The 27,459-nt window shown below is 41.0% G+C and overlaps 1 protein-coding gene across 1 annotated transcript in view; it reads left to right on the top strand.

The window, feature by feature from the left end:
* Positions 1 to 27,251, top strand: part of ttc17 (tetratricopeptide repeat domain 17) — a 32,139-nt gene extending 4,888 nt beyond the window's left edge. Inside the window, exons 5-25 of the mRNA XM_080885667.1 lie at positions 13,244 to 13,375; positions 13,771 to 13,880; positions 13,976 to 14,123; positions 14,517 to 14,656; positions 14,950 to 15,110; positions 17,523 to 17,635; positions 18,552 to 18,704; positions 19,064 to 19,179; positions 19,347 to 19,503; positions 19,648 to 19,719; positions 20,019 to 20,243; positions 21,643 to 21,859; positions 23,741 to 23,869; positions 24,218 to 24,513; positions 24,626 to 24,779; positions 24,883 to 25,003; positions 25,203 to 25,362; positions 25,765 to 25,848; positions 26,330 to 26,449; positions 26,569 to 26,712; positions 26,829 to 27,251. Coding sequence (XP_080741793.1) covers positions 13,244 to 13,375; positions 13,771 to 13,880; positions 13,976 to 14,123; positions 14,517 to 14,656; positions 14,950 to 15,110; positions 17,523 to 17,635; positions 18,552 to 18,704; positions 19,064 to 19,179; positions 19,347 to 19,503; positions 19,648 to 19,719; positions 20,019 to 20,243; positions 21,643 to 21,859; positions 23,741 to 23,869; positions 24,218 to 24,513; positions 24,626 to 24,779; positions 24,883 to 25,003; positions 25,203 to 25,362; positions 25,765 to 25,848; positions 26,330 to 26,449; positions 26,569 to 26,712; positions 26,829 to 26,960 — 3,084 coding nt within the window. The 3' untranslated portion in view covers positions 26,961 to 27,251. The remainder of the gene's footprint in view (positions 1 to 13,243; positions 13,376 to 13,770; positions 13,881 to 13,975; positions 14,124 to 14,516; positions 14,657 to 14,949; positions 15,111 to 17,522; positions 17,636 to 18,551; positions 18,705 to 19,063; positions 19,180 to 19,346; positions 19,504 to 19,647; positions 19,720 to 20,018; positions 20,244 to 21,642; positions 21,860 to 23,740; positions 23,870 to 24,217; positions 24,514 to 24,625; positions 24,780 to 24,882; positions 25,004 to 25,202; positions 25,363 to 25,764; positions 25,849 to 26,329; positions 26,450 to 26,568; positions 26,713 to 26,828) is intronic.
* Positions 27,252 to 27,459: the final 208 nt, after the last annotated feature.

Below are 27,459 nucleotides of genomic sequence, written 5' to 3'. Positions count from 1 at the left end.
TCAGGAGAACAACTGAGATAATCCATCCATAATATGAGGTTAGTCATTAATATACTGCAACAACGTGGGAAGATAAGATAAGATAACCTTTATTAGTCCCACACGTGGGAAATTTGTTTTGTCACAGCAGGAAGTGGACAGTGCAAAAGTTATGACGCAAAAATTAGAATACAATAAGAATAAATACAGTACACAGCTGTACAGAATAGAATAAAATAATATACTATATACAGTAGAATAAAATAGAATAAAAATATACAATAAGATAAAAATAGAATACGAATGCTATATACAACTGAGTAAAAATACAACGATGCCAGAAAGGATTATTGCACTTAGTGTTATTGCACATGTGTGGATGTGTGTGTTTGTTCAGTTAAAGTCTTTGTTGTGGAGTCTGACAGCAGTGGGGAGGAAAGACCTGCGAAATCTCTCCGTCCCACACCGTGGGTGCCGCAGTCTCCCACTGAAGGAGCTGCTCAGTGCTGTCACAGTCTGCTGCATGGGGTGGGAGACGTTGTCCAACAGGGATGACAGCTTAGCCGCCATTCTCCTGTCACTCACCACCTCCACTGGGTCCAGAGGGCATCCTAGAACAGAGCTGGCCCTTCGGATCACCCTGTTCAGTCTCTTCCTGTCCCCAGCAGAGATGCTGCCGCCCCAGCAGACCACACCATAAAAGATAGCAGAAGCCACCACAGAGTCATAGAAGGTCTTCAGGAGTGGGCCCTCCACCCCAAACGACCTGAGTCTCCGCAGCAGGTACAACCTGCTCTGCCCTTTCCTGTAGAGGGCGTCTGAGTTATGAGTCCAGTCCAGTCTGTTGTTCAGATGAACACCAAGGTACCTGTAGCTGTCCACAGCCTCAATGTCCATACCCTGGATGTTCAGTGGTTGCAGTGGAGAATGCTTGTGCCTGCGGAAGTCTACCACCAGCTCCTTGGTTTTACTGGCGTTGATCTGGAGGTAGTTCAGCTGGCACCAGTCCACAAAGTCTTGGGTCAGACCTCTGTACTCCTTGTCGTCCCCATCAGTGATGAGGCCGACTATTGCAGAGTCATCAGAGAACTTCTGCAGGAAGCACTGGGTGGAATTGTGTCTGCAGTGTAGATGGTGAAGAGGAACGGAGCCAGAACCGTTCCCTGTGGGGCCCCCCCGTACTGCAGACGACCCTGTCCGACACACAGCCCTGAGTCCTCACATACTGTGGTCGGTCGGTGAGGTAGTCCAGGATCCAGGTAGTGAGGTGATGGTCCACTCCAGAGTTCACCAGCTTGTCCTTCAGAACCGAGGGAAGAATAGTGTTGAAGGCACTGGAGAAATCAAAGAACATGATTCTCACAGTGCTTCCAGCGGTCTCCAGGTGAGCGAGGGAACGATGTAGGAGGTGAATGACGGCATCATCCGCTCCAATGCCAGGCTGGTAGGCAAACTGAAGTGGGTCCAGTGATGAGCTTGTTAGGCGCCGAAGCTGAGCCAGGACCAACCGCTCCAGGGTCTTCATCAGGTGGGATGTCAGAGCCACCGGCCTGTAGCTGTTGAGGTCCTTGGGGCGTGAAGTCTTTGGCACTGGTACAACACAGGAGGTTTTCCAGAGCTGTGGGACTCTTCCCAACCTCAGGCTCAGGTTGAAGAGGTGCTCCATCACCCCACACAGTTGGTCCGCGCAGGACCTGACGACCCTCGAGCTGATGCCATCTGGGCCCGCTGCCTTCTTGCCATTAATCCTCCTCAGTTCCCTCCTAACCTGGGTGGTTGAGAGAGACAGGCTGGAGCCTTGTGTTGAGTGTGTATTGGATGCTGTTGTTGGGGGTGGGGAGGAGTGAGCAGGGTGAATAGAGGAGGTGTGAAGTGTCTGAGGTGGAACAGCAGCAGTGGGGGTGGGTGAGTCTGCAGCCGATGTTGCAGACTGCCTCATGGCTGAATCAAATCTGTTGAAGAAATGATTCAGTTCATTTGCCCATCTCACATCCCTCCCAGGCAGAGAGTTCTGCTGTTTGTGGCCTGAGATGGTTCTGAGGCCTCTCCAGACTTCACCAACGTTGTTTTGCTGAAGCTGGTTCTCCATCTTCTGCCTGTAGCTGTCCTTCCCATTCCTTATCAGTCCCCTCAACTCTCTCTGCACCCTTTTCAACTCCTCTTTGTCTTTGGATTTGAAGGCCCTCCTCTTCTGCTTGAGGACAGCTTTAATTTCTGGGGTAATCCAAGGTTTGTTGTTGGAGAAACACCGTACAGTCCTGGTAGGTACGGTGTTATCCACACAGAAGTTTATATAGTCAGTAATGCATGTAGTAAGGCTGTCGATGTCCTCTCCATGGTCGTCACAGATCACCTTCCACACAGTCGACTCAAAACAGTCCTTAAGAGCCTCCTCGCTCTCCTCTGACCATCTCTGCACTGTGCGGGTGGCTGGTGGCACCCTGCGCACTAAGGGCTCATACACAGGGACAAGGTGCACCAGGTTGTGGTCAGATTTGCCCAGTGGAGGGAGAGGTGATGAACTGTATGCCTCTTCAGCATTGGCATACAGTAAGTCCAGTGTTTTATTGTCTCTGGTTGAGCAGGTCACATACTGGGTGAAGGTGGGCAGTGTGGAGTCCAAAGAGGCATGATTGAAGTCCCCTGATATTATGAGAAGGGCTCTCGGAGATTGTGTTTGCAGTCTGCTGACCACTGAGTGGAGAGTGTCACAGGCTGCATCCGCGTTGGCCGAGGGGGGGACATACGCTGTTATTGCGATAACATGCGAGAATTCCCGGGGCAGATAGTACGGACGCATGCTAACGGCTAACAGCTCAATGTCTCTGCTGCAGAGTTGTTCTTTCACAGTGATGTGCCCAGGGTTACACCATCTGTCGTTCACAAAAACTGCCAGTCCCCCTCCTTTCCTCTTACCGCTGTCTCTCGTCCTGTCCGCTCGCAGCATCTGAAATCCCGGTAGTGTCACGCTTGTGTCCGGAGTTAGCGGTGTTAGCCACGACTCCGTTAGCATCATGATGCTACATTGCCGGTACTCCCTCTGTGACCAGGTTAGCGACGTGAGTTCATCCATCTTATTGGGCAAAGATCTTACGTTTCCAATGATTACAGAAGGAAGAGATGGTCGATAACGTCTCCTTCTCGGGCGACGGCGCTCCTTCCCAGCACGACACCCCCGTCTTTTCCTCCTCAGCTCGCTGGGAATGTCGGGTCTGTCCGCCGGCAGTACCGCTGCGGGACGCAGCGCTAACAGCTGATCCTTACTGTAAACACAGGATCCCTGCTCTGGGTCCCCAGACACGCGTGAAAAAAGTAGAAATAAACTAAGAAAAACGACCAGAACTAGCACAAAACGGTAGAACATGGTTGCAGAGTCTAATTACTGATACGTTAGTTATAAAAAATTACGAGAAGAAAAGATAAGAAAGAAAGAAACTCAGAATGAGCAGAGCTGCTGTAACAGGCTGCCGCACACGGGGGGCGCCGGAAGCTAGTGAAGAGCAGCTGCGAGAGAATTCAGCATTAATGAATCAATGGTACGGAAGTGGAGGTAGTGCAGTTTTGGGCTTTCCCCATGTCACTACCCGATCTGTACCGGAAACCCGATCGGTACCACGCATATGCGAAAGGTGTCTACTTCCGGCCGTTACGGGTCAGAGTATCTGTTAAGATGTTAACAATAATAATTATCTCTTAAAATGGTTGCAATAATGAAACATTTCAATATAATGTAGACAAAAATGAAAAATAAAAAGATAGTTACGGATCAGTACTCCCCGATCCTTACTGCACATGTGCAAAGTCTACCCGATCTGTACTGCGCATGTGCAGATTTTTCTTTTTCTTCTTCTTCTGTTTCATTTAATGGCAGTTTACTCCCCAGTGTACGAGGATACCGCCACCTGCTGACTAAGTGAATGAACTGTATTGTAAACTGAAGTAGCGCCATTACAAATGCATGTTTAATTTGATTTAGTGATAGTCAAGTGTGTTTATGCTTCTCTGTGCGGAGAGGATTGTTGGAATAGTCATGATGATGTCAATTGTCAGTAAACACTTAATCTGGCTGATGAATCTTCACGTGACACATTCTGCGCCATTCTTCTTATTTTACGGCGCTGTTGTTAAAATGGGGGACGCTCTCTGTTGAGGAGAAAAGCATGAATTTGTTTGTAAACGGATTATCCATTGTTTAAATGTCTCTGGCAGTTGAAAAGGAGGCAGAGCTGTTGAGAAATGCTAGGAGCTAACTGGGCGCTAACCGTGTCACTCAAACACATTAACTGGGGGGCTGAGCAAGATGGCGACGTGAAGAGGAGTATTTTTTTCGAGCTCTCAGCACTAGAATGTTATAAAGCAGTTTTATAGCACCTATTTGACGTCTTTCTAGCTTCCAAGACTTTTTTGAAGATCAGCGCAATAAAACCTGCTAAATCTGAATCCAAATTTAATAACAACAACATGTCGAAATCTGTTCAGAAAAGGCTGAGTAACTCGGGCAAACCACATGCAACTAGCATGCTAGCTAGCGACCATAGCTACATGAAAGAAATGGATTGTCAGCAGATGGTTGAAGAAGAATTTCCACCACTACCAGTTACGCCTTCCAAGCCTCCAGTGGCTAAAAAAAACCAACATTGTCTACCAGTCACTCTGATGGCGACTCCCTGAAAGCTGATGCAGTCAACACTTTGATCAATCTGATCAACACCAGAAGTGACGCCATTGAAGAAATGGTAGGAACAGTTCGTACGGAATGAAAGGACACAAGTGATAAGATTATGGTCATTGAGAAAAACGAGTGGCTTACACAGAAATGTGACGAATGCATCTCTGAAATTGAACGCTACAACCGCCGTTGGAACCTGAGACTGTATTGGGTACCGGAGTTGGAGAAAGAAGATGTGTGCGCAAAAGTGATTGAGATATGCCAAACGGTTCTGCCAGCAGAAAAGGAAAAGCTTCCAGAGGTCTTAGACATCGCTCATCGAGTGGGGAAACCAAAACAAAATGACCCAAGACCCAGAGGGATCATCATCCAGTTCATCTCAAGGAGAATTCGTGATGCTGTGTGGAAAGCTGCCAAGAACAATACTTTCCTTCAATATAATCATCTGCGGTTCACTGAAGACCTGGGGCCCGTTCTTCGTACCTCGCTAAGTAGGTTAGCCGGATTAGATTGTTGACGATTTCGCGTGATCCTGGATCAGTCGGTTCCCCGAAGCTCATCCGGGACTTGCTGTCATAGCAACAGAGCCGTAAGCGTAAACCTGCTCGGGAGCAGGTTTACTTTATGTAAACAGGATTAGATCGCGGCCACGCAGGTATGTCCGCTTCATTTATACGAAAGCAACAGCGATAAATAAATAACATCAATGTAACTGAAGATAATGCAGCACTTGATCCTTTTATTGATGTCACACAGATACATACAGGTCATTTCCTAAAAAAGGGAAATGTACTATTAACATTCTATTACATGTATGTGATTATTACAGATGTAATTCATATTTTAGAGTAGTAATTGTAAATTACTTCGTGTAATCAAGATGAGAGACCACGGCTATAAAAGCCAAGGTGGATTTGGGAAGCCTGTCGCAGCCATGTCCTGTCCGTTTACGCGAGCAACCCATTGCGGAAGGTGCAAGATTGATAAGGAGAGTCCTCAGAATTCAGCGTATATTGCGGGACAGACAGGATCCTTTAGCTCAGCGCGACAGTGTGCTCATTGAGAGATATCGATTTTCCCGTGAGGATATTATTTACTTAACCAACTTGTTGACGAGGGGGTGCAGGACCACCACCTGTCTTTTTTTGCTCTGCCCTTTTCTTGGTTGCTGTTATAAACAAACAAACAGATTATTTCAGGCTCTCTTTCCAAGAGACGAAAAGCAATATAAGTGATAAATATTACCATTCTGTAGAATATTCTTATATTTCACTTTTACTTGTTCCCATGTTCTAGTGGGTCCTGTTGTGGCTCTAATGTGAAAGAGGATATAATATAACAATATAATATAATGTAATATAATATTGGATAATATAGTGTAATATAATAAATCTACCCTACCGCCTACTGGTGTTGGCCAGAGGGGCCGATGGCGCAATATGGCAGCCTCGCTTCTGTCAGTCTGCCCCAGGGCAGCTGTGGCTACAACCGTAGCTGCCTCCACCAGTGTGTGAATGTGAGAGTGAATGAATAGTGGCATTGTAAAGCGCTTTGGGTGCCTTGAAAAGCGCTATATAAATCCAATATATTATTATTATTATTATTAAATTACTTACGAGTTTAATTTGTCAGCAACTTTCTGCCAGCCCTCTCTCCTTGCTTTTGCAGCCTTTGCAGTGTTCCCTTGCGTTCTGATTAAACTCTGAAACTCCTGAAATCCCTCACTCAGGAGTTCTTGCTCTGCTGCCGAAAAATACCGAGCCGAGCGCGCTCCTTCGACATTTTCGCCGACCAATCAGAGGGTTGCCGATCAATGTTTCTACTATCGATGCGTAGCCCCTTTTATGACACCCAGTGATGTCACATTACTGCGTCCAGCTGTACTAATCGTCAACAGCAGGTGTGTTCGGGGAACCGGATTAGCGAGCTCACGGTTAGCGCGATGATTTGATCTTGGATGTGTCATTTGATCTTGGATGTAGTAAGCGACGTACGAAGAACGGGCCCCTGACGAGAGAGGACAAAGAAAACAGACTGAAGCTGTGGCCCATTATAAAGAAAGCATGTGAAGAAGGGAAATCTGCTTACTTTGTTGGAGGTCGAGGCTTTGTAAATGGTGCTGAAATTCACACAAACTCTTCAATATTCCCTGACCCTCATTTCTTCTGCAGGTCATTACATATGTCAAGTCATAAAATATAATGATTTAGTTTTAATTGTAACTAACATATATGGGTTTAACACGAAGCTAGAAAATGATCATTTATTTTTGACGATTGGAAAAAAAAAAAATCTAGCTGGTTAAATAAATTTCCAAATGCAAAATTATTACTAGGTGGAGACTTTAACTGTATTATGGATGCTGAATTAGATAAATTTCTTCCAGGACATTCGAACAGAATTAATACTACATTGAAAGCTGTTATGGTACACCTAAAACACACAGACATTTGGAGATTCAAATATTCTCAGTCCAAAATGTTTACTTGGTGCAACAATTCTAACTCGAGACATTCAAGGATAGACTGTTGGTTAGTTTCAGAGAATTTTGACATCAATAGCATAGATGTAGGTGCATGGCCTTCTCCAGAAACAGATCATAAAGCCATATATAATAAAATAAATTTAACTTCCCTAATGCCCTTCCCTCTGTTTAACTTCCCTTCTAATTCTTCTGTTATTAAATTTACATATTGGAAACTCAACAGCTCATTATTACAGAAAGACAATGTGAAAAAGGATCTTAAAGATCTGATCTCAAACTTTTGGTCTATAGCTCAAGAAAATTTAGGGAATTATTAAAATTTGTAATTGGCAAATATTTAAGGAAGGTTGGCAGCCTTAATGTGAAATCCAAAAGGTTAGAGGAAGAAAATATAATCTCTCAAATTACAGTTATCTAATAAACAAATTGACACTTTAACTGAAGAGGATAAATTGAACCTTGCTAAATTACAAGATAAATTAGATTGTTTATATTCAGCCAAAGCAAAAGGAGCCTTTATCAGATCAAGATCTAAATGGCTTGAAGAAGGTGAGCGTAATTTCCATTATTTCTTCAGTTTAGAAAAGAAACACTCAAGCATAAATAATATTAGCAAATTAATGATAAATGGGATTATAACAGAGGATTACAGATTAATCTCTAAACATTGTAGTCATTTCTATAATGAACTTTATAGCTCTACATTTTCTCAGGAAGCTGTAGATCACCTCTTAGAATCGCTGAATGTTAAATCTATCAGCCAAGAAGATTCTATATTATGTGATCAACCCATTTCATTAGAAGAAGTCAAAAATGCAATTGGGCTATTAAAAAATAATAAATCTCCAGGTACGGATGGTCTTACTGCAGAATTATATAAAACTTTTTCTGAAGAGTTGTCTCCCTTTCTTCTTGAGGTATTTGCAGAAAGCATAGGAAACCAACAACTTCCCACTATGATGAATCAAGGTTTGACCACGTTGATTCCGAAGCCTAATAAGGACCTATTAATGATTGATAATTGGAGACCAATTAGCTTACTAAATAATGATTATAAAGTATTTGCTCTAATTGTAGCTAACAGACTTAAGATGGTTCTTGACTCTGTTATTGATGAAACACAATCTGGCTTTATGCCCAAAAGACATATAACTAACAATATTAGATTGGTTTCAGATATTCTTGATTATTCTGACCTCATAAATTGCAATGGTTTCATATTATTTTTAGACTTCCACAAGGCCTTCGATACGGTGGCGCATGAATTTTTATTTCAAGCTCTAGATAAGTATGGTTTTGGTACTTCTCTACAGCGATTAAAACATTATACCATAACAGTAACAGCAGTATTAAATTAACAAACAGCACTTCACCCAGATTTAACATACAAAGAGGGATAAGACAAGGCTGTCCCATTTCTCCATACCTGTTTTTATTAATTGCCCAACTATTGTCTAACCATATAAAATCAAGCAATGTAAAAGGTATATTGCTAATTGGCAAAGATTTACTCATAACACAGTTAGCGGATGACACTACATTATTCCTAAAAGATGAATATCAAATCTCTCTTGCTATTGAAACAATCTCCATATTTTCCAAAGCTTCTGGATTGTACTTGAATATTCCTAAATGTGAACTTATGGCGATAAAAGAATGTTCGAAAACAGCTTTGTGTAACATTCCAATAAAACAATAAGTTCGTTATTTAGGTATCATAATAACCAAAAACCAGGAAAATAGAATCACTCTAAATTTCTATCCTATTCTAGAGAAACTCAAACACAGATTTAATCAGTGGCTCTTAAGAGATTTGTCGTTAAAAGGCAGAGTATTAATAACTAAAGCAGAAGGTATCTCTCGTCTTACATACGCTGCATTGGCATTGCACCTTGATAATAAACTCATAAAAGAGGTTGATAAGTTACTTTTCAACTTTATCTGGAAAAATAGGACACACTACATTTAAAAAAACAGTTCTTATGAACTCATATGTCAATGGAGGACTTAATGTGTTAGGTTTTAACACTTTAAATAACACATTCAAAATAAATTGATTAAAGAATCTAATTACTAATCCTACTTCCATTTGGAATACTATACCTGTGTTCATGTTTTCTAAGTTAGGTGGCACTGAATTTTTCCTTACCTGTAATTTTGATATTGATAAAATACCTATAAAAATCTCTGCTTTTCATTGTCAAGCTTTTTAGCATGGACACTTATTTACTAGCATAACTTTAGTCCACACAGTTATTATCTGGAATAACAAGGATGTTTTATTTAAAAGAAAATCTCTCTTCTTAGATAGTTGGTTTAGGAATAACATTGTTTTAGTCAACCAATTATTTGATTCAAATGGTATGCTTTTCTCCTGTGAAGAATTTTGTTTACATTTCAATTTAGCTATAAATCGTCATGATTATACAAAAGTATTTGGCTCAATACCATCAGGGGTTTGTATGCTGTTTAAGAATCAACCTAATATCACTTCATTCCACAGGCTGTTGGCATCTCCTATACAAACTTTTGTTGGCAAGATTTGCTTTTCTAAGCAATTTTAAGAACAACAATAAATCTGTCAGATCTTTATTTCACAGTAGCATAACCACGGTTATTTAAAGGATTTGTACTGTTTTGGAAATGTGTTTTATTTGGTCTACACAAAAAACAAAGACAATTCAACTTTGATAACAGATATATGATTAACTTGTTAATTTTAATGGCTAAATTTCATATTCACAAGTCCAAATGTTTAGGAAGACATCCCTCTTTTTATGTATTCTCCTTTGAACTTGTACAGTATCTTAATTCAATTAAGAACTCCACTAACCCAAAAGCTATAAAAACTATTGGTGTTTGTGAAAAAAAAATCAAGATCTTTCAATCACTTTATTCTTTGGCTTGATCAGGTACTTTCCCCCTTGCATATTTATATTGTAGGTTCTGAAAATTGTTCTTTTGTTTGTCTATGGTATGCAATTTTTTTTTGTAAGTACAACACCATTAATATGGTACTGTTTAATTCTATTTTGTATTGCACTGAGGTTTAAACAAAGGTTTGAATGAAAAAAAAAAATACATTAACTATCGCAATGTTGGCAAATAGGGGAAGTGACGTAAGATTTGCGCATGCGTGGTACCGATCGGGTTTCTGGTACGGATCGGGTAGTGACACCCCATATTCCAAAAGTGCTTCGTCTCTTTGCTATTACTGTCACCCGGCATCATTTGCAGATGATATTGTTTGCAGCCGCTGCAATGCTTTCGACCAAAACCGGCGCCGCTTGATGACACCATCAACATGCGCTATCGCGGTAGAGCGGTATAGTCAAAATCTCTACCGTTGGCCAAATTTATATAGTTTGTACCGTATACCGTTTATACCGCCCACCCCTACGCAATATTTTCTACTTCATCTGCTCTGATGTTTGGTGTACGTAGGACTGGGCGATATGACCCAAAATTCATATCTCAATATTCTTTAGCTGGATGGCGATATACGATATATATCTCGATATTTTTTTTTAAGCCATAAAGTAAGAACAAAAAGAGAGTTCTTAGTCAAAGCTTGTCCCAAATCTCACATGGGCACTTTTATTAACATACTGTGTAGAAAAAATTGCTGGACATTATGGGCAATGCTGGGCATCCTCTGCACATGGCCATAAACAACCAGAGGAGTCTGTTCAGTGACAGGTTGCTTCTCCCAAAGACGACAACGGACAGACTTAAAAACTCCCATCAAACTGTTTAACTCCTCTGTGGAGGGGAAACAGGAGGACATTTATCCCTTTCGTATATTTTATTTATATATTTCTCTGTACTGGAAACCGGATTTCCCAGAGGAACCCACCCAAGGGATTAATAAAGTTTTATCTAATCTTATGTACAAGAAAAAATTACTCAGAAATAAATTATCAGCATTTATTAAATAATAATGCTCCATAAATAAAATAAAACAATGTTGTTTTTGTGCATAACAAAAAGCTCACAATTGTGCAGTCAAAATGTAAACTAAAAGATGCTGAGCAGAATAACAAAGACAGATTTTACAGCTGCTCTGTTCCCAAGTTCTACTGACTGACAGCCTTGAGTTTGAAATCCTCTTTGTAACCGTGTCTCTTAACAGGTGCCATTTGTGGTCCTTATACACACACAGTACGGTAATATTACGTTGAAGCAGAGTACGTACTACTCTGCGAGGCTCCTCGATAGCCTTAGCAGTGCAGCTTTTGTAGCTTACCGAAGTCGTACCAAAACATTTTTTTGAAAGGTTTCTGAGCGCTGTGTACCACATAAAATCGGTTCGCGGTCAGTAAGCACAACCAGAATTCATACATAAGGCGCACTGTCAATTTTTGAGAAAATGAAAGGATTTTAGGCGTCAACGCGTTAGCCCAGTTAGCTCGTTAATGCCATCCCGCCCCACCCACAGGGCGATCCGCGGTAACTCGTTAACAGAGATTTATGTTAACGTTACTGCAGTTATGGCGTTAACATTACGCTGACAGCACTGAAATATCCATCCCATCCATCCATTCGCTTCCGTTTATCCTTTTCAGGGTCGCGGGGGGCACTGGAGCCTATCCCAGCTGTCATAGGGCGAGAGGCAGGGTACACCGTGGACAGGTCGCCAGTCTGTCGCAGGGCCAACACACAGGGACAAACAACCATTCACACTCACATTCATTCGCACATTCACACCTAGTGATAATTTGGATTATCCAATTAACCTATCCCCACAAGCTGCATGTCTTTGGACGGTGGGAGGAAGCCGGAGTACCCGGAGAGAACCCACGCAAACACGGGGAGAACACGCAAACTCCACACAGAAAGACCTCGGCCTGGTGTTGGAATTGAACTCAGGACCTTCTTGCTGTGCGGCAACAGTGCTAACCACCGTGCCAGCACTGAAATAGTGATCTCCAAATGTTTTCTTTTTACCGACCAGCTCCTCTTTGATAGCTGCCGTGTCCATCCTGTCTTTGCCTGCAGGTGAAGCGATGGGGGAGGGGGAGTTTTGTTCAGTGAAGGAGAGGCCGAGTAACGTTGCGTAGAGACAAAAGTGGACGAAAGAGAGGCAAACTTGCGGCTCCACAAGTAAAATTATAGCGTATCATAGACTATATCGATATAAACGATATTGTCACATCTAGGGCTGCACGATTAATCGTTAGAAAATCGCAATCTCAATTCATACTTATGTGCGATCTCATTTCCAAATGACAACGATTTTTTAAAAAAAGAGAGAGAGAAAAGACGACGACGATTGTACCGCATTTTGATCCGGGACGTAATCTGCATGAAAACAAGCGCTCACTCTTCCTGCTCAACAAATGACGAGTGCGGAGCCTTATACCACGTGATACAGAAGCTGGCTGCTAAAATTGGCAGGGAAAAAACAACAGAGAGCACATCAGGGATGAGGAGAAAGTGACAGGAGAAAATCCGTCCCGGTCAACCACCCAAACATCAATAACGGGAACCTTATACAGCGCTTCCCTATACACGTCGAACTCCCGCAGGCACAAAGAAATTACGGAGGCTATCACTTATCACCTGACCAAAGATATGGCTCCCATCAACACTGTGCAAAACGAGGGATTTAGGAAAATGATGAACACCCTAGACAAACGCTACACAGTGCCGTCCCGCAACTATTTTTCTATTGTTGCACTACCTGCTCTGTACACGCAGCGTCGAGCAACGGTGGAGACGGAATTTCAAGCAGTACAACATTTTGCGGCAACGACAAAATGTAAGACATTTGTTGTTTTTATGTTTATTTATTGTTTTTATGTTCAGTCTCAACTGTTACGAAGTTGATGTGCAGTTAATAAGTGCAATAAATATTTATACTGGAAAAGAAAATCGTGAGAGAATCGTGATCTCAATTCTAAGCAAAAAAATCGTGATTCTCATTTTATGCAAAATCGTGCAGCCCTAGTCACATCTCATATCTCGTATAAAAATATATCAATATTTTAAAAAAAATCGATATATCGCCCAGTCCTAGGTGTACAGCACCAAGGAGACTTCAGCCTTTTTGCTTGTTTGATCACCTGCTAAAATATGATCTAATTGTCTTCCCCTTCTCTCTCCTCTAGGGTGTACAGGAGAGGGCAAACCTGACCTCCCCACTTCTTTCTAAGGAGGATCCTATTTTTAGTTCATTGTCTCCTAAGCTGGGTCGGAGTGCTGATGAGGTGGGTCATCGCATCCATGAAGGCTTACTGAGGGTAAGGGTCTCTGTGAAACATTTACTCAGTATACTTAAAAACAAAAAAAGTGACTGTTTTTGTTTTTTTCCTTTGGAGTTGGTGTAGGAGTATGATATAAGTACTGGCAAATGGTCCAAATATAATTTTTGCATGTCTGCTTATCTAAATTTGTTCTGTTCAGATGATTGGTTTATGACACCCAAATATTGAAGCAATAGTCATTCTGAGTGCAACGTCAGACACGTTCTGAAGCACAGATTATCAGTGAGTCTTAAGGTTACTGAGCTCTACTGTCCAACGCAACAATATGAAGGAGGAGGAAAAGCTAAAATTCTGTAGAACCTTAAAAGTTGGCAGTTTGTGTATTTCATAAGGCATAAAAAGACACATAACTTTAGGATTGTGTGTTTCAGAATTCGTCGTCCTGGGTGCTGTACAACATGGCGTCATTTTATTGGCGTATGAAGAATGAGCCTCAGAAGGCCGTGGACTGTGTTGTGCGCGCTCTGCATTTCTCCCCAAGGTACTGTGAGGCTCGTCAGACGAGTTTTGCGGTAATATTTAGTTTATTGCGTGCGAGTGGTTACAGGTGTATCTGTGTGTTTGTTGTTCCTGTAGGCAGCACAAGGATATAGCCCTGGTTAACATGGCCAACATCCTACATCGTGCCCATTTTTCAGCAGATGCTGCTATCCTCGCCCACGCTGCCCTCGACCTTACCTCAGACCTCTTCACCAGTCACTACACTTTAGGCAACATTTATGCTGTAAGTTAAAGGGAAACCTTCAAGCCACAGTGAATGTTTTATCACAGCATTTCCTGAATTTCACTGTAGTTAGGTTTCAGAGAGAATCAAAATCCAGCTATCAAAATCCTGTTTTCTTACGGACTAGTATTTTAGAAAATTTCTGACTATCAGTGGATTTACAAGCAAGGCCTGTAAAACAGTTTTCATATTTACGGGGAGTACCAGTATTTTACAAAATGTATTTTTATATAACACTTCTCTTTGTGTCCACCAGGCTTTCTATCAGTGTACTAGTCTGTACATATTTTTAGTCTGTTTATCGTTCTGTTGTGCTCGCAAAGCGTCGCTACATGAAACAGGTAAGTCTGACCTCTGCTGTATCTGTCGTGCTTTATGTTGCTGTCTGACTAGATGCTTGGGGAATACAACCACTCGGTGCTGTGTTACGAGCAGGGACTGCAGGCCCAGCCAGGCTATGAACAGGCCCTAAGGAGGAAGCATGCTGTGTTGTGTCAGCAAAAACTGGAGCAACGCCTGGAAGCCCAGCACAGGTACACAAGCATTTTAACACACTCTCTAAGTGATTTTGGTTGTGTTTTTGTTTTTACTGTACATTTCTGTTACTGATAATGCCAAAGAAAAGCCTTGCAATGAAAATATATTGTCATTTGCTGTATGTCGAGGTTGTTCAGTGATTACAAGAAATACACATAGACGTACCTGTAGGGAAGTCAAAATATGTGATTAAAATAAGTGCAGAGCTGGCAGCCAATGGACTATTTTTACACTTATCCATGTCTACCAACTGTCCTGTTTTTCCCCTCTTTGTTTTCCATATTTGTAGGTCCCTACAGCGGACACTGAATGAGCTGAAGGAGTACCAAAAGCAGCATGATCACTACCTTCGCCAGCAGGAGGCGCTGGACAAACACAAGCTGCTGCAGGAAGAACAAATCCTGCGCAACATTATCCATGAAACCCAGATGGCCAAAGAAGCCCAACTTGGTGAGATGCCACATACAGGAATTAAACGAGAACAGAACAGGAAAGAGAACATTTAGGATAGTCATGAGATTATTGCAAAGTAGTGTAATCGCACAGTTCAGTTAATGAGTTTTGCAGCAAATTACGTTCTACTTTGGAGAAAGCTAATTGCTTTACCAGGTCAAAAGATAATATGAGGAGCCTGGGCTGGCTGTGGTTTAGCTTGTTACATACTAAATTAATGTGCATTTTTTATAATTGTGAAAAAGAAGCGACTTGTTCAGCCAGTTGTTTTACTGCAAACTGATGTGTATCAGTTCTGAGGAGGGCAAAGTTTATTACTTGGTTTCACATAGCAGAAGTGGTAAAGCTGTCAAGGTGCAGTAGAGATGATTGTAAAGTTGTGAAACTCATAAATGAACTCAAGCATGAATAAGCAAATTCACAATATGAGCAACTCAGCAAGATGTCAAGTCACATTAATCTAGGTTTACACATGGTCCCTTTAAAAAAACAAAAGTAGGGTTTAGTTGGGGTTAGGTGCAAAAACAGGTTTGGCTGTAACGTAGACTACGAGAAAACAAATTAAACAAAACTTTATCTCGATCACAATTTTGGCTCCACACAATCATTTGAATGCGATCGAACGATATTAAAAGTGTGTTCTCTGTCAGTACAACACCAAGAAAAAGTAAATTAAGCACTTGCTAAATTGTCTTGATGCATTCTCCATCATCCAGGTAAGTAAATCTCCAAAGGTTGATTCTGTTCATCTGGACGTAGCGTTTTCAGTGGGAGAAACGTTTCGTCACTCATCCAAGTGACTACTTCAGTCGACTGGAGTCAAGGAGGCCATTTACGTGAAAAGGGAAAGACCATCTCTGAATCGAGGAGGGGGCCTAAGGGTACATCTTTCACCATCCTACAATGCTGTGATTGCAGCCATTCCCCAACTCTCTGTGAAGGGTACTCATGGCCATTGATCAGTGGTCTTTGATAAATGGTCATGAGAATTTGCATAATCATGATGAAGGAACTGACCTCCCAGCCCATTGTTCTTTCAGTGGGCTGGTTTCAGCTATTATTCAAAGGTACTGTTTATAAGATTGGGAAAACCTGCAGTCAGCTGAGACTGAAGAAGTCACTTGGATGAGTGACAAAATGTTTCTCCCACTGAAAACGCTACGTCCAGATGAACAGAATCAACCTTTGGACACTTGCTAAATCAGTGTCTTGCCATTTACCTGCATGTGCCACAGCTGTTTACTGCAGCTGACGGCTTGAAGTTTCCTGGATTATTCAGGAGAAGATTAAACAACATTAAAATATAGATTTAAAGCACCATGAAAATGTCTGACACTGCAGAAGCTGAAGAGCTTGTGCCTTAAAGCTGATCATCATCCCACTGCTCGGAAATACTTTGGAATTGGTGCCAGTCTGAACAAACGATTTGCCAAGAGAGCACTAGAGTTGTCTGTGAACCACAAAGCAACATAGTCATTTGCTGTATGTTGAGTTATCCGGCCACCTGCAGTATAATTAATGCATGTAGACCAAAAAAAATTGTGTAATTGTGAATCTTCCAAAATCAACTCCGATGTCAATAAAAGCGAGCCTTGCAGCGCATCAGCGTATCCAACCAGATCATAAAGACATTTGGTCAAAAAGTATATTTCCAATAAACACGGTGATTAATAAAGGCAGACAGTTGTCTTTCTACAGTGACAAAACCTGTGTTCTATGTAGAATGTCACAGAGGAATCTCACAGCTGTCGAGTATTTTACTCGAGTTTTACTGGAGTTATTTTACGTGTTATTCACACCCACCATGCAGGTACAATGAATGGAGTGAAAGATTTTGCTAGGTTAGGTGTTAGGTCAGGTGAATAAAAGCCAGATATTCTAATTAACAGGAATATAACGCAGTGTATAAAGTGAAAGCAGTGCCATGTTTGTTTAATTTTTATGTTTATTTTTCTTCAAAGAGATGCGCTTAATTCTGGCAAATTAGAAAGACCGGTTTTATTTTAGTCTGTACATTAGCAAGAGTGTCACACAATACGAATATGAAAATAGGATTTTGTTTACCTGACAGCAAAAAAGATTTCTGTCTCTAAAATCAATGAATAATCATGACAAATAATTGTGATCTCAATTTTTAACAGCATTTTGGTCATAGTCATCCAGCCCTAAAACAGTCCTTAGGCTCCTCTGAACAGTGACTTCAAATAAATAGTTTTCTGATAAGTTCATTTTCTAAATTGCTAGTTACGAGTCAGTTATTGACATTGTTGGCTTCAACACACTAAAATGCTTAGCTTTAGGTTCTAAGATGGGACTACGCTAACTCACTTCCCAGTGGCTCAGTCCCTCTTTTATAGTCTCCGAGTGTTTAGAATAGCATCTGAGACTTTTCCATCATGTGTGTTTCAGGGAACCATCAGATGTGTCGGCTGGGTCAGCAGCAGCACAGCCTCTACTGCCCGTTTGACCTGCCTGTCCGCTACCACCGGGGTGATCTGTTTGAACATGTTCAGTATGTCCAAGTGAGTCTTTGGAAAAACTGTTTATAAGAAAATGTAGACATCAAAATGATAAACGCTGACCGCCTTCTTGGCAGATGCGCACACTATTGAAAGTATGTTTAACAAGTTCATCACGAGAGGTTATTCTAGTCTAAAAGCAATGGCATAATCTCTTCTTTTCTGAATGACTTTAGGGATATCGCTTTTTTGCTATGAAAAATCAGTTCTAGTGTACAAAAATTGTTCTATTCAGTTGTAGTTGGTGTCCTTGCCAAAGTGACTGTTAGATGTGACAAAGAGAGAAGATGGTCTGTTAATATGTTAAGAACTGGTGGATCAGTCAGTCTGCCTTTTTTTAAAGTTTTTCTTTTCTTTCAAGTTAAGGCACAAAAACCATCAAACAGTAATGAAACTGGCTCTCAGGTTCTCATTTCCCCTGAAAGGAAAGACTAAGAATTACCTCTGCTGTACAGGAGATGTTCTCAGTCTCAGAAATTAACGGCACACTGTAATAGCTGCACACGACTACATCCCCCGATGATAAATTTACTTCAGTCACTCTGTAGAGAGCTCTTGCGTACAGGTAGATGTGAACACTCTAACACTGGCAAATGCATGTAAAACTCAAAACATAATTTGCATTTAAAACATTTTTTCACTTACTACATAAAATATGTCACAGTTTGAATGTCATCAGTATTTTTCTACAGTGTAGAGCATATCAAAACCAATGAACAATCCACGAATGAGCATGTGTGTTCAAACAGAAGGACAGTGTTTCTTAGCCCAGGGTTTTTGTTTGTGTTTTTATAGACAAACAATTTAAATGCAACGACACTGCTGTGTTCTTTCTACAAGAATAAAACAAACATTTATTTATTGAGTCATTATTTATGAAGAACCTTGTTTTGCTTTGTGTTTCTGTCTTTGTTCGTAGTTTGGAGAAGAGGTGTCAGTGGCATCCAGTGTGGCACTTGTGTCAGAGCGCAACTCAAACCAGACGGAAGCCAGCCTCCAGCTCCACCCCACCGTGTCTGGGGGCCAGGATCCCGCTGCCGCCCTCTGGGGCAGCCATCAGGATTACACAAAGGCAGGCTAAACCAATTACATGTTTTTTGTTTTTGTTTTTTGTTTTCTTTTAATTTTCTTGTTTTTCACAGGTGAAATCTGTGACTGTAAATAAAAACAAAATAAATAAATAAAACTAAATAAAACTCTTGCAGTGCTTAAACAAACTTTAAACAAATTGCTCGAAATGAACTTAAACTCACCATAGTACTTACAGCACTGTGTGGGAACTGGTGGTTTACATTTGGCAGACAAATTTAAATACTGAAGAGAAAATATTAGACTTGTAAAATAGTCACATATAGCCTGGATAAACTGGATAACTAGAGCGTGATCATGTTTTGAATAATTAGAGTTACAGGAAGTGTGTTTGTGATGTAGGACTTGCAGAGGATGTTGTGGCCTCAGAGGTCTGACTGTGCCCATGAGTATCCAAGTGTCCCCCCAGCTCACCTGCTGCCAACCTACTACCTTTCACCTGAATCACAGGGCATCAGGTCAGTACAGATTCCTGGATGGACACATTTCTAGTGGTAGCAGCATAGATGTATTAGTTTCACATTTCTCAGACGGATCTACAGGAATGCAAAAGAAACACATGTGTTCAAAGAGCTTTGCAAAAAAAAGAATAATGAGTGAAATATGTCTGCTTATGTTTATTCAGCCCAGTGGCAACTCTTCTTTATGGGACCAGCAGTCTTTCTGGGACAGTAGGTCTGCCAGACTGTGGTCCTGTCCCCCAACCATACCCAGCCCTTCTGCCTGCCTCACTAGAGTGGCCCCTGGAAGAAAAGGAGCTGCCAGATCCTTTTGCCTCTGAGGTATCCGTCTGTCTATTTGTACACGTGCGGGACATTTGCATATGAAAACAACCACTACAGTCCTCTTGTGTGTGTGTTTGTATTCTTTTTTTTTTTTTGTGGCAAAGACTATCCATATACACATATTTCTGTCTGTGTATATAGATACTGCAGTTACGTAGTGGAGGATTGATGCTGGACCAAATTGGCCATAGAATTGCTCAAGCCATGAAACAAGTAAGGGAGCTCCTCACACCCACACAGGTTCTGATCGTTGCTATGTATCTTACCATCTGGTGTATAAGCCTAAATCTGTATAGAGTGCTACAGAGTATGTTTATTTTTCTTTAAATATAGTTTAGATGAACCCTTTTCTGACTCAGTGTTCCTGCAGTCCAACTTAAGTTGTTGAGTTCACAAGACGTTTCCATTATATCTGAAGTCTGATTATGAATAACTCTAGTCACTCCAAATAGCTCCCAGCTCAAATTGTTTGAGGCCACCTTAAGCTAACCTAAGTTGTTTTGTATGTATAGGCCACTATACCCCGCTGGCAGGTCCACAATGAGGCAGCTCTATTTTGGCGAGCCAAAGGCAATGGTAGCCGTGCCCTGCAGTGCCTGCGCCAAGCCTTGAGCTCAACTTCGCCTTCCCATCGCCACCTCCCTCTCGCCAATGCTGCAAACCTGCTGCTACACCACGGCCTAAGCACCCACGCACAAACACTGCTGGAGTATGCATTGGCACTTAATGCGTCAGAGGTAAATAACCTGCTGGGTTATGCTATTTCAGTATGCTGTACAAGTAGTTTGTTTAGGTGTGCTTTATATTTTGTTTCGTGTTGGAGAAACGTATTTGCTAACACAAACGGTATTCATCACATCGCCTTGCGTCAAAGGAAACAAAAACACGCCTGTTATCGTCTTTGCAGCACGCTGCGTTGTACTGGACTGAAAATCCCAAATCAGCAGTAGTGGTTTTTTTGGTTTTGTTTTTTTGTTTTTTATTGCCTGTGCTGAATGCGACTTAGCCAACAAACTTCTGATGAACTGCATTTTTGATGGCTTCACAGAGCACCACTTTTCAATTACTGGGATCAGTAGTGTCATTGTGCCATGTCTGAGCACTCATCAAGGTGGTTCCAGGAACAAATGTCCCAACCACTGGACAACACATTTCAACATGGCAGAGGAACCTAGGAAAATTTAAAACCTGAGTGTTTGCCTAAAAATGCGCAGCATCTAGATGTTAGACTCATTTTACATTCTGGGCCACATATAGCACGCTTTGATGTTAAGTGGGCCGGACCAGCAAAACTCTCCTTTCTGATAGTCTAAAGAAGTTTAATCACACATTTAATCCTTAAAATATTTTAATATATAAGAAGAAAATGCAGTTTCAAAAATATATCTCGAGTTTTATATATGATAAATAAATGCTGCTTTAAATTTCTTAAATTGCAAGAAATCAGTATGAAAAAACAGAAGAAGCTCAGTTAGGTCATTGCGCAGACTTATTTAATTAAAAACTGAAGTTTTTTGTTAATTGATGGGTTTTATAGTAAAGAATACAAAAATCTTGCATTTTTAGCACATGGTGAAAAAACAAATTTTGTGTAATTTAATGGTTTATCTATTAGTTGTTTTAGTGTAGTATGAATGGTTACAGTGGAGGTGTTTATTAGAAGGAAAAGCTGTAAAAATGTGAAAATACAGTTAAAAGTCAGATATTTTGTGCCCTTATTCGTATTTTCCAAAACTGCCAGTGGGCCAGAATGGAGTCTTTGTCTTTGGCAGAGCTGATTTTGGCCCTTGGGCGTTATGTTTTGACACACCCAATCAAGAAAATGCCATAGAGAAACCACAGACTAAATTTGATAGGGAAAATTTCCAATATCATTCTAAATCAAGCTTTGCGGGTAAAAGCTGGTTTATGCGTGTAGAGAATTCTCATGTTATAATAATTCAGGAACCGCAGGTCAATTGTGTTATATGTAAGCTGGAAACTGCAGAAGTGCTGTTTTACATGCATGATTTAAAAAATAAAAATAAGAAAAGCAGATCCTCCACAGATGACAGGAACAATGTTCATTATCATGCACATCATCCACCATCTAATTTCACCCGTCTTGTCTTGTTTTTGTTTTTTTTCCTCCCTCAGCCTCATACCCTGCTCAGCCTGGTGAGCGTACACTTGGCCCAGGGCAATGTGACAGGTGCCCTGGCCCTGTTCCGCCACATCCTGGTCACGGCCCTTTCCTCCTCTTCCTTCACGTCCTTTTCTGGCTGTGAGCAGTGCCGCAACAGTCTACCTCTGCTGCGTTGTCTTCAGTTCTACCCCTCCCTTTACAATCTATCAAACCGACAGTCCTGCTCAAGTGAGTAACTTGGGGGGTGGGGAAAAAATACCTGGTTTTGTTGTTTATTTGTGGGTCGTTTTTTTTTTTTTGTTTTTTAGTATAATTTTCTGTTTTGCTATTTAGTTACGGAGTATGTCTAAAATGATGGATTACAGTACAGATTCAGATGATCAGCAGTGACCTAGTTGAAAGTTTTGCATGACAAAATTCAAGTGGGAGTATTTTAAAGAAATCTTTGCATACTAAAAACAAGATAAATATTTAATCGAAACTAATAGTTGCAAAATGATAATGTTCTTAAGTTGCTGAAACCCTTAAATATCTGAAGTTTTGTAAAATGAAGAACTGTTGGGTAATCTCTTTTAAAAGCAGAGCTTTATTGGGCGACCAGAGAAACTCATTCTCTGCCCACTGGCTGTGTTTTTGTTTTGTTTTTTTTGTTTTTTTCCTGTGTTGGTTCACAGCACGCTGAAATGCTGTAACAGCCACTTGAGCAGAATCTGTCACATCTAATTTAAGGGTTTTAGTTTTATTCGGTTGAATACAGGATTAAACATTCCCAGTAATGTTTAATGCGGGAATGTTTGAATTAATCAGCAAATGTAATAGCATTTATTAAGAGTTGGTGAGTCTAAATGCATTTATTAGAGCTTTACAAATATTTATTTTTCTATCTCTATGAGCTGAAGTGAAATTTAGCCTCGGACTCATCTGCTTTGGGCCTTACACTCACAAACCACCTCGTGTTGCTCTGCCTGAAGCTGCAAGAGTTGCTGTGAAAAACTGCTTGTATGTTGGGTTTCTTTCCTGTATTCATATCAGTGGGAGTGGAGAGAACAGTGCTTTGAAGTGAAGAAATTTTTCCACTCAATAATTTAAGCTGCAGAAAATAGCTGATGCCAAATTTAGAAGGGACTATATTTTGAGCTCTAAAGTTGAAGGTTGCGTCCATAAAGCGCACACCAAATGTCTGAGGTTGCTTGAGCCCTTACAAAGCACATATCTACCATTTAGATTTTTCAATAAAAATCAAATGTACTAAAAAAAATAGACTTATAGTAAAAGTTTGGTGATGACTGCTGTCCTTGTGTTTTAGATCTTGTCAGGGGAAGAACTACAGTGAGCTAGAAAATAGTGGTGCAGAAACAGCTGAGGTCTCAAACTGGTGTCCCTGATAGATAAGATCCATCGGTTCTTCTGGCTCCCTGTTCTGGCTGTTGTCCATGCAAGGCCAGCACAATGTGTACATGTATGCACTTAAGCACCCAATGAAAAAATAACATTTGAATTATGTGAAAGATTTGAGGTAAAAGTCATAGCCAAACATTATATCAGTCAGTTTACAGTAGTTACCGAACGGCTGCCAAAGACCTACTAGTACAAGAAAGAGAACCATATAACGTGGGGGGAAACATGTAGGCTTCTTCAGGGGACAGTGAGACAGTAAATGGAGTCGATATGTAGATTTTGAACTGATTTTTTTTTTTTTTTTTTTAAACCCAAAAACAAACACAGTAGCTGTGTTTTCACTGTTTGAAGTAAGTACAACAGGAAATTGTTTCCAGTGTAAAATCTGTAAGGCTGTGAGCTAAGGTTGAACAATTATCACATGATATTCTGGATAAATGTTAAAAGAATAGCAAAAAATAACCAAAATTATTTCATAGTTCTCCACTCAAGTGGGGGAAAATACTTTTTAAAAAGTTGTATTAGCTAAAATTACTAAAGTATAATGTCTAAATTGATAAAAAAAATAGTTGCAAATATGCAAAACCCTTACATAATAATCCATTCATCATTGTTTAATTAGTCTTTTTTTGTTTTTGTGCATTTGTGTCCATTTTTGTCAAACATTTTGTAGTTTCATTTTAATTGCATGCTTTTTGTGGTAATTTATAGTTGATCCGGAGGGCACTGCCTGCATGGCTGAGGAGGACCTCGGCCTGCAACTGGAAGACTGGGAGGGCAGTGAAGAGAAGCAGGACGCACCGGCCATTTCAGCCATGGAAGACACTCTGCTCTTTGAGAGTAAGAATTTGATATGTGGCGTCTTCACTGGCACAATGAAGCAGTCAAGATATTATGTCTGTGGCACTTCAGCAAGGATGTATTTGGTCTAAATAATTCAGAACTTGAGATTCCGTCTTGTGCAGTTTGGCATGTGGCAAAAATGTGTAGTGTAAGTGTCACAGACAAGCGAGATTTAACAGCAGTGGAATACTTTACTACATTTTACTGGCTTTCAGGTTCCCATGGTCTACTTTGGGGTGTCCTATCGTTTTTTCTTGTTTGTTTGTTTTGGGGTTTACATGCTCTTTCTTTCCTGTTGAACTAATGTTTCGTAATCCTATTCATTCCTTTCTCCGCACCATGCAGAGGTCATCGTGGACAGTAACGGCTCAGATGAGGCAGCCGGACAGCAGCAGGCTTCTCCTTCTGCATCGGCAGCGGCAAAAATGAGCGCTTCTTTTGGAGATGATGGAGAAAAGGAGGAGGAGGACTGGCAGCTGAAGGAGGATCTGATGGGAGCCTTTGAGGGTGCACTGGATGTCGGTGGGAAGCGAGGTGACCTGCGAGGTATCCGGGTGCTAAAGAACGACCGCGTCATGGGTGCTCGTCCTGGTAGTGGGCCCTGTTTTGGAAACTGTGAGGATGACGAGGGAGCAGAGTGGGTAAGTGTGGAAGTTCACTGGTTTTTAAATGGCAGAACTGAGTTTGAGTAATCCTTGCCAACATCTGTCAGATATTTGTGAGTACCTTAATTGAGTATTACTACTACTTCAGATCACTTTCCAAGTAAAGCGGGTCAGAAAGGCTAAAGTGGATGGGTCAGAAAGTGTTTCCACCTCTGATGACAGCCAGAATGGGGACTCACTGCCTGGGGGTCACTCTGTTTTGGAGATCAGCGGTCCAACTATCCCATCGCCCGGTCCTTCAGGTAACACATAAACCTTTAGTATTAACTGACAACATCACGCACAGAGAAAAAGCCTCTCAGAGAGGTGTCACTGTATTTTTCTTTTTCTTTATTCTTTGGACAGGCCGTTGGAGAGACTACACAAGTCTTGGCTGGCCAGGGCCAGAGGAGTGCCAGCGGATACGGAGGGTGGACCTCACCACTGTAGCTAGCACTTGGTTGGCTGTTTCTGCCAAGAACATTGAGTAAGGCTCTCACTGTCCTGAATACGTTTTTATCCTGTATTTATGAAGTTCTAAACAGATTCAAAGAGGATTTGTTTTATTACCATATCACTGTGAAAGCAGGTGGCAATTTCATTTTTAACAGAACTTAGAAATGTATTTATAAGAAATAGACAGCTGGATAATTTCTTTTTATTTTCTCTCCACTCCCTCCCATCAGCATCACAGAGCACATAGACTTTGCCACTCCACTCCAGGAGCCAGCTGTTGAACCTTTATGCAACGCCAACCTAGCTGCTAGTATGCACACCCTCGACCACCTGGCAGGGGTAGCCAATCGTGCCGCCATCCATTACACTGGGGAGAGCCAACTGCGTGAGGTATGCTGAGGCAGAAGCCGGAGATAACAAGAGGCAACATATAAAATAAATGCAAACAGCACAAGACTGGAAAAAAGTTCCATGTTAAGGTTTCCTTTACAGAAGGATTTTTCTAAGAGCAAATAAGATGAACTTAATCACATCAAAACTAATGTCACTACATTCTAGTCTTCTCATCCAAATTGTTGACAAGCTTGTATATCACTCTTTTTAAACTTAAAAGTTTCAAATTACCCTTAAGTGGGGGAAAACACACAACATTTAAAAACAATCTCAGAACCTTCTTAAGAAATAAAAACACAATTTTGTTGTGTTTAACTTGATTGACAGGATTTTTTTAAACCCATCTTTCTTACAGTAGCTCATAGTGTGATTTATGTCTCTTCTTTTCCAAACCCAAAGGTCCTGCAGAACCTCGGCAAAGATAAGTTTTCCCCACAGTCCTTTGAGCAGGTGGGCACCCGCATTGCTAAAGTCCTGGAGAAGGTAAGGGCTCTCTGATGCTCCAAGGCAATTTAAAAATAAGTTTTTGCTTTAGAATAATAGATTTTTCCACCTGTTATGACTTGAATGTACAGCAAGTCATGTTCATATATCAGGAGAATACTGTTTTACTGTGATTACCATTAGACTAGTATTTTAATAAAGGAAAGATGTCTAAAAATATATTCAGCTGTATAAACATCTGATCACTGGTCGTCTCCTTGGCGCTACAGCATGTTATTCAGAATATCCTTCGCTTTAAGTCAAAACTGAATCTAGCAAATATAAACACCCCACTGTGAAAGTCGGTACTGTGGTTTATTCACTTCTGGTGGTTTGTTTGTCCAGTCGCGCTTTATGATTAAACTCTCCAAAGTTTTTCTCTGAATATTATTGTACTTCTTTTGATAGCTGTACCATGCAACTCCAGTGCGACTAACACGGTTCATTGAGTTTTTCTCTTCTCTAATCCCTAAAACGGCAGAATCAGACTTCCTGGGTTTTATCCAGCATGGCTGCACTATACTGGAGAGTGAAAGGTCAAGGCAAGAGAGCCATCGACTGTCTACGACAAGCACTCAACTACGCTCCCCATCATATGAAGGCAAGTTAGGCAAAAGTTGTTCCCAACAGTGGTTTTCTTGTGAAAATGAAAAATAAATCTCTTTATATGTTGTTTTGTTTTTTTTGTTTTTTTTCTCCCTCTCGTGACTTTTAAACCAGGATGTGCCACTTATCAGCCTGGCCAACATCTTCCAGAACGCCCGGCTATGGGAGGACGCGCTTACAGTAGCTCGCATGGCAGTAGAAATTGCTCCGCACTTCGTCGTGAACCACTTTACCCTTGCCAATGTCTATATAGCAATGGTAACAGCCACAGTCACACTTTTTTCTAATAATCCATCAATATTTACTGAGAGCTGCTCACCAGCATCATAGGTGCATCATACCACATCAAGTGTCTTTGTTTTCCTCGTCACCAGGAGGAGTTTGAGAAAGCCATGCGCTGGTACGAGTCTACTTTGAAGCTGCAGCCAGAGTTCGCTCCTGCCAAAGATCGACTGAGAACCATTCAGTGTTACCTGCTCACCAAGAGGGAACGTCGTCAGCCCTAAACCACTCAGCCAGTTTAATCCCAGTAGTACCCACTGGCCATGCACACATCAGATAAACACTCACACACATACATGCAGACAGAATACACATCAGAAGATTGCAACAAACTTGCACAAAGTAAAAGTGTAGGAAAAATGAACTAAGTCAAACATGAGGTGTCGAGCTTTATAATCGGCTGAATCTTGAGTCCTTGTTTGTTTTTGTTTTTTGGTTTGTTTTTTTTTGTGGGGGTGGGGATTGTTTTTATTTAATTTTTTTTTTTTTTAAAAAGGTCTAACCAATACCAAGAATTAAGTTTGAACTGTCATACAGTAAAACTGTAGATAATCTTGGCCCACTACTTGCAGGATTTTTGTTATGTCTCAAAATCAAAAGGCTCAGACTCATTTTTGCAAATCAATTTTTGCATGATTTGCAATAAAAGTTGGACAAAACTAATGACCACAGAACCCACCTAATTCTCTTACATTATTTTATTTAAATTGAAGAAAAGCTTAA

The sequence above is a fragment of the Rhamphochromis sp. 'chilingali' genome (assembly GCF_963969265.1).
Source record: "Rhamphochromis sp. 'chilingali' genome assembly, chromosome: 6".
Taxonomy (NCBI): domain Eukaryota; kingdom Metazoa; phylum Chordata; class Actinopteri; order Cichliformes; family Cichlidae; genus Rhamphochromis; species Rhamphochromis sp. 'chilingali'.
Note: the sequence above shows the minus strand (reverse complement) of the source record. Positions and strands in the feature narration are given on the sequence as shown.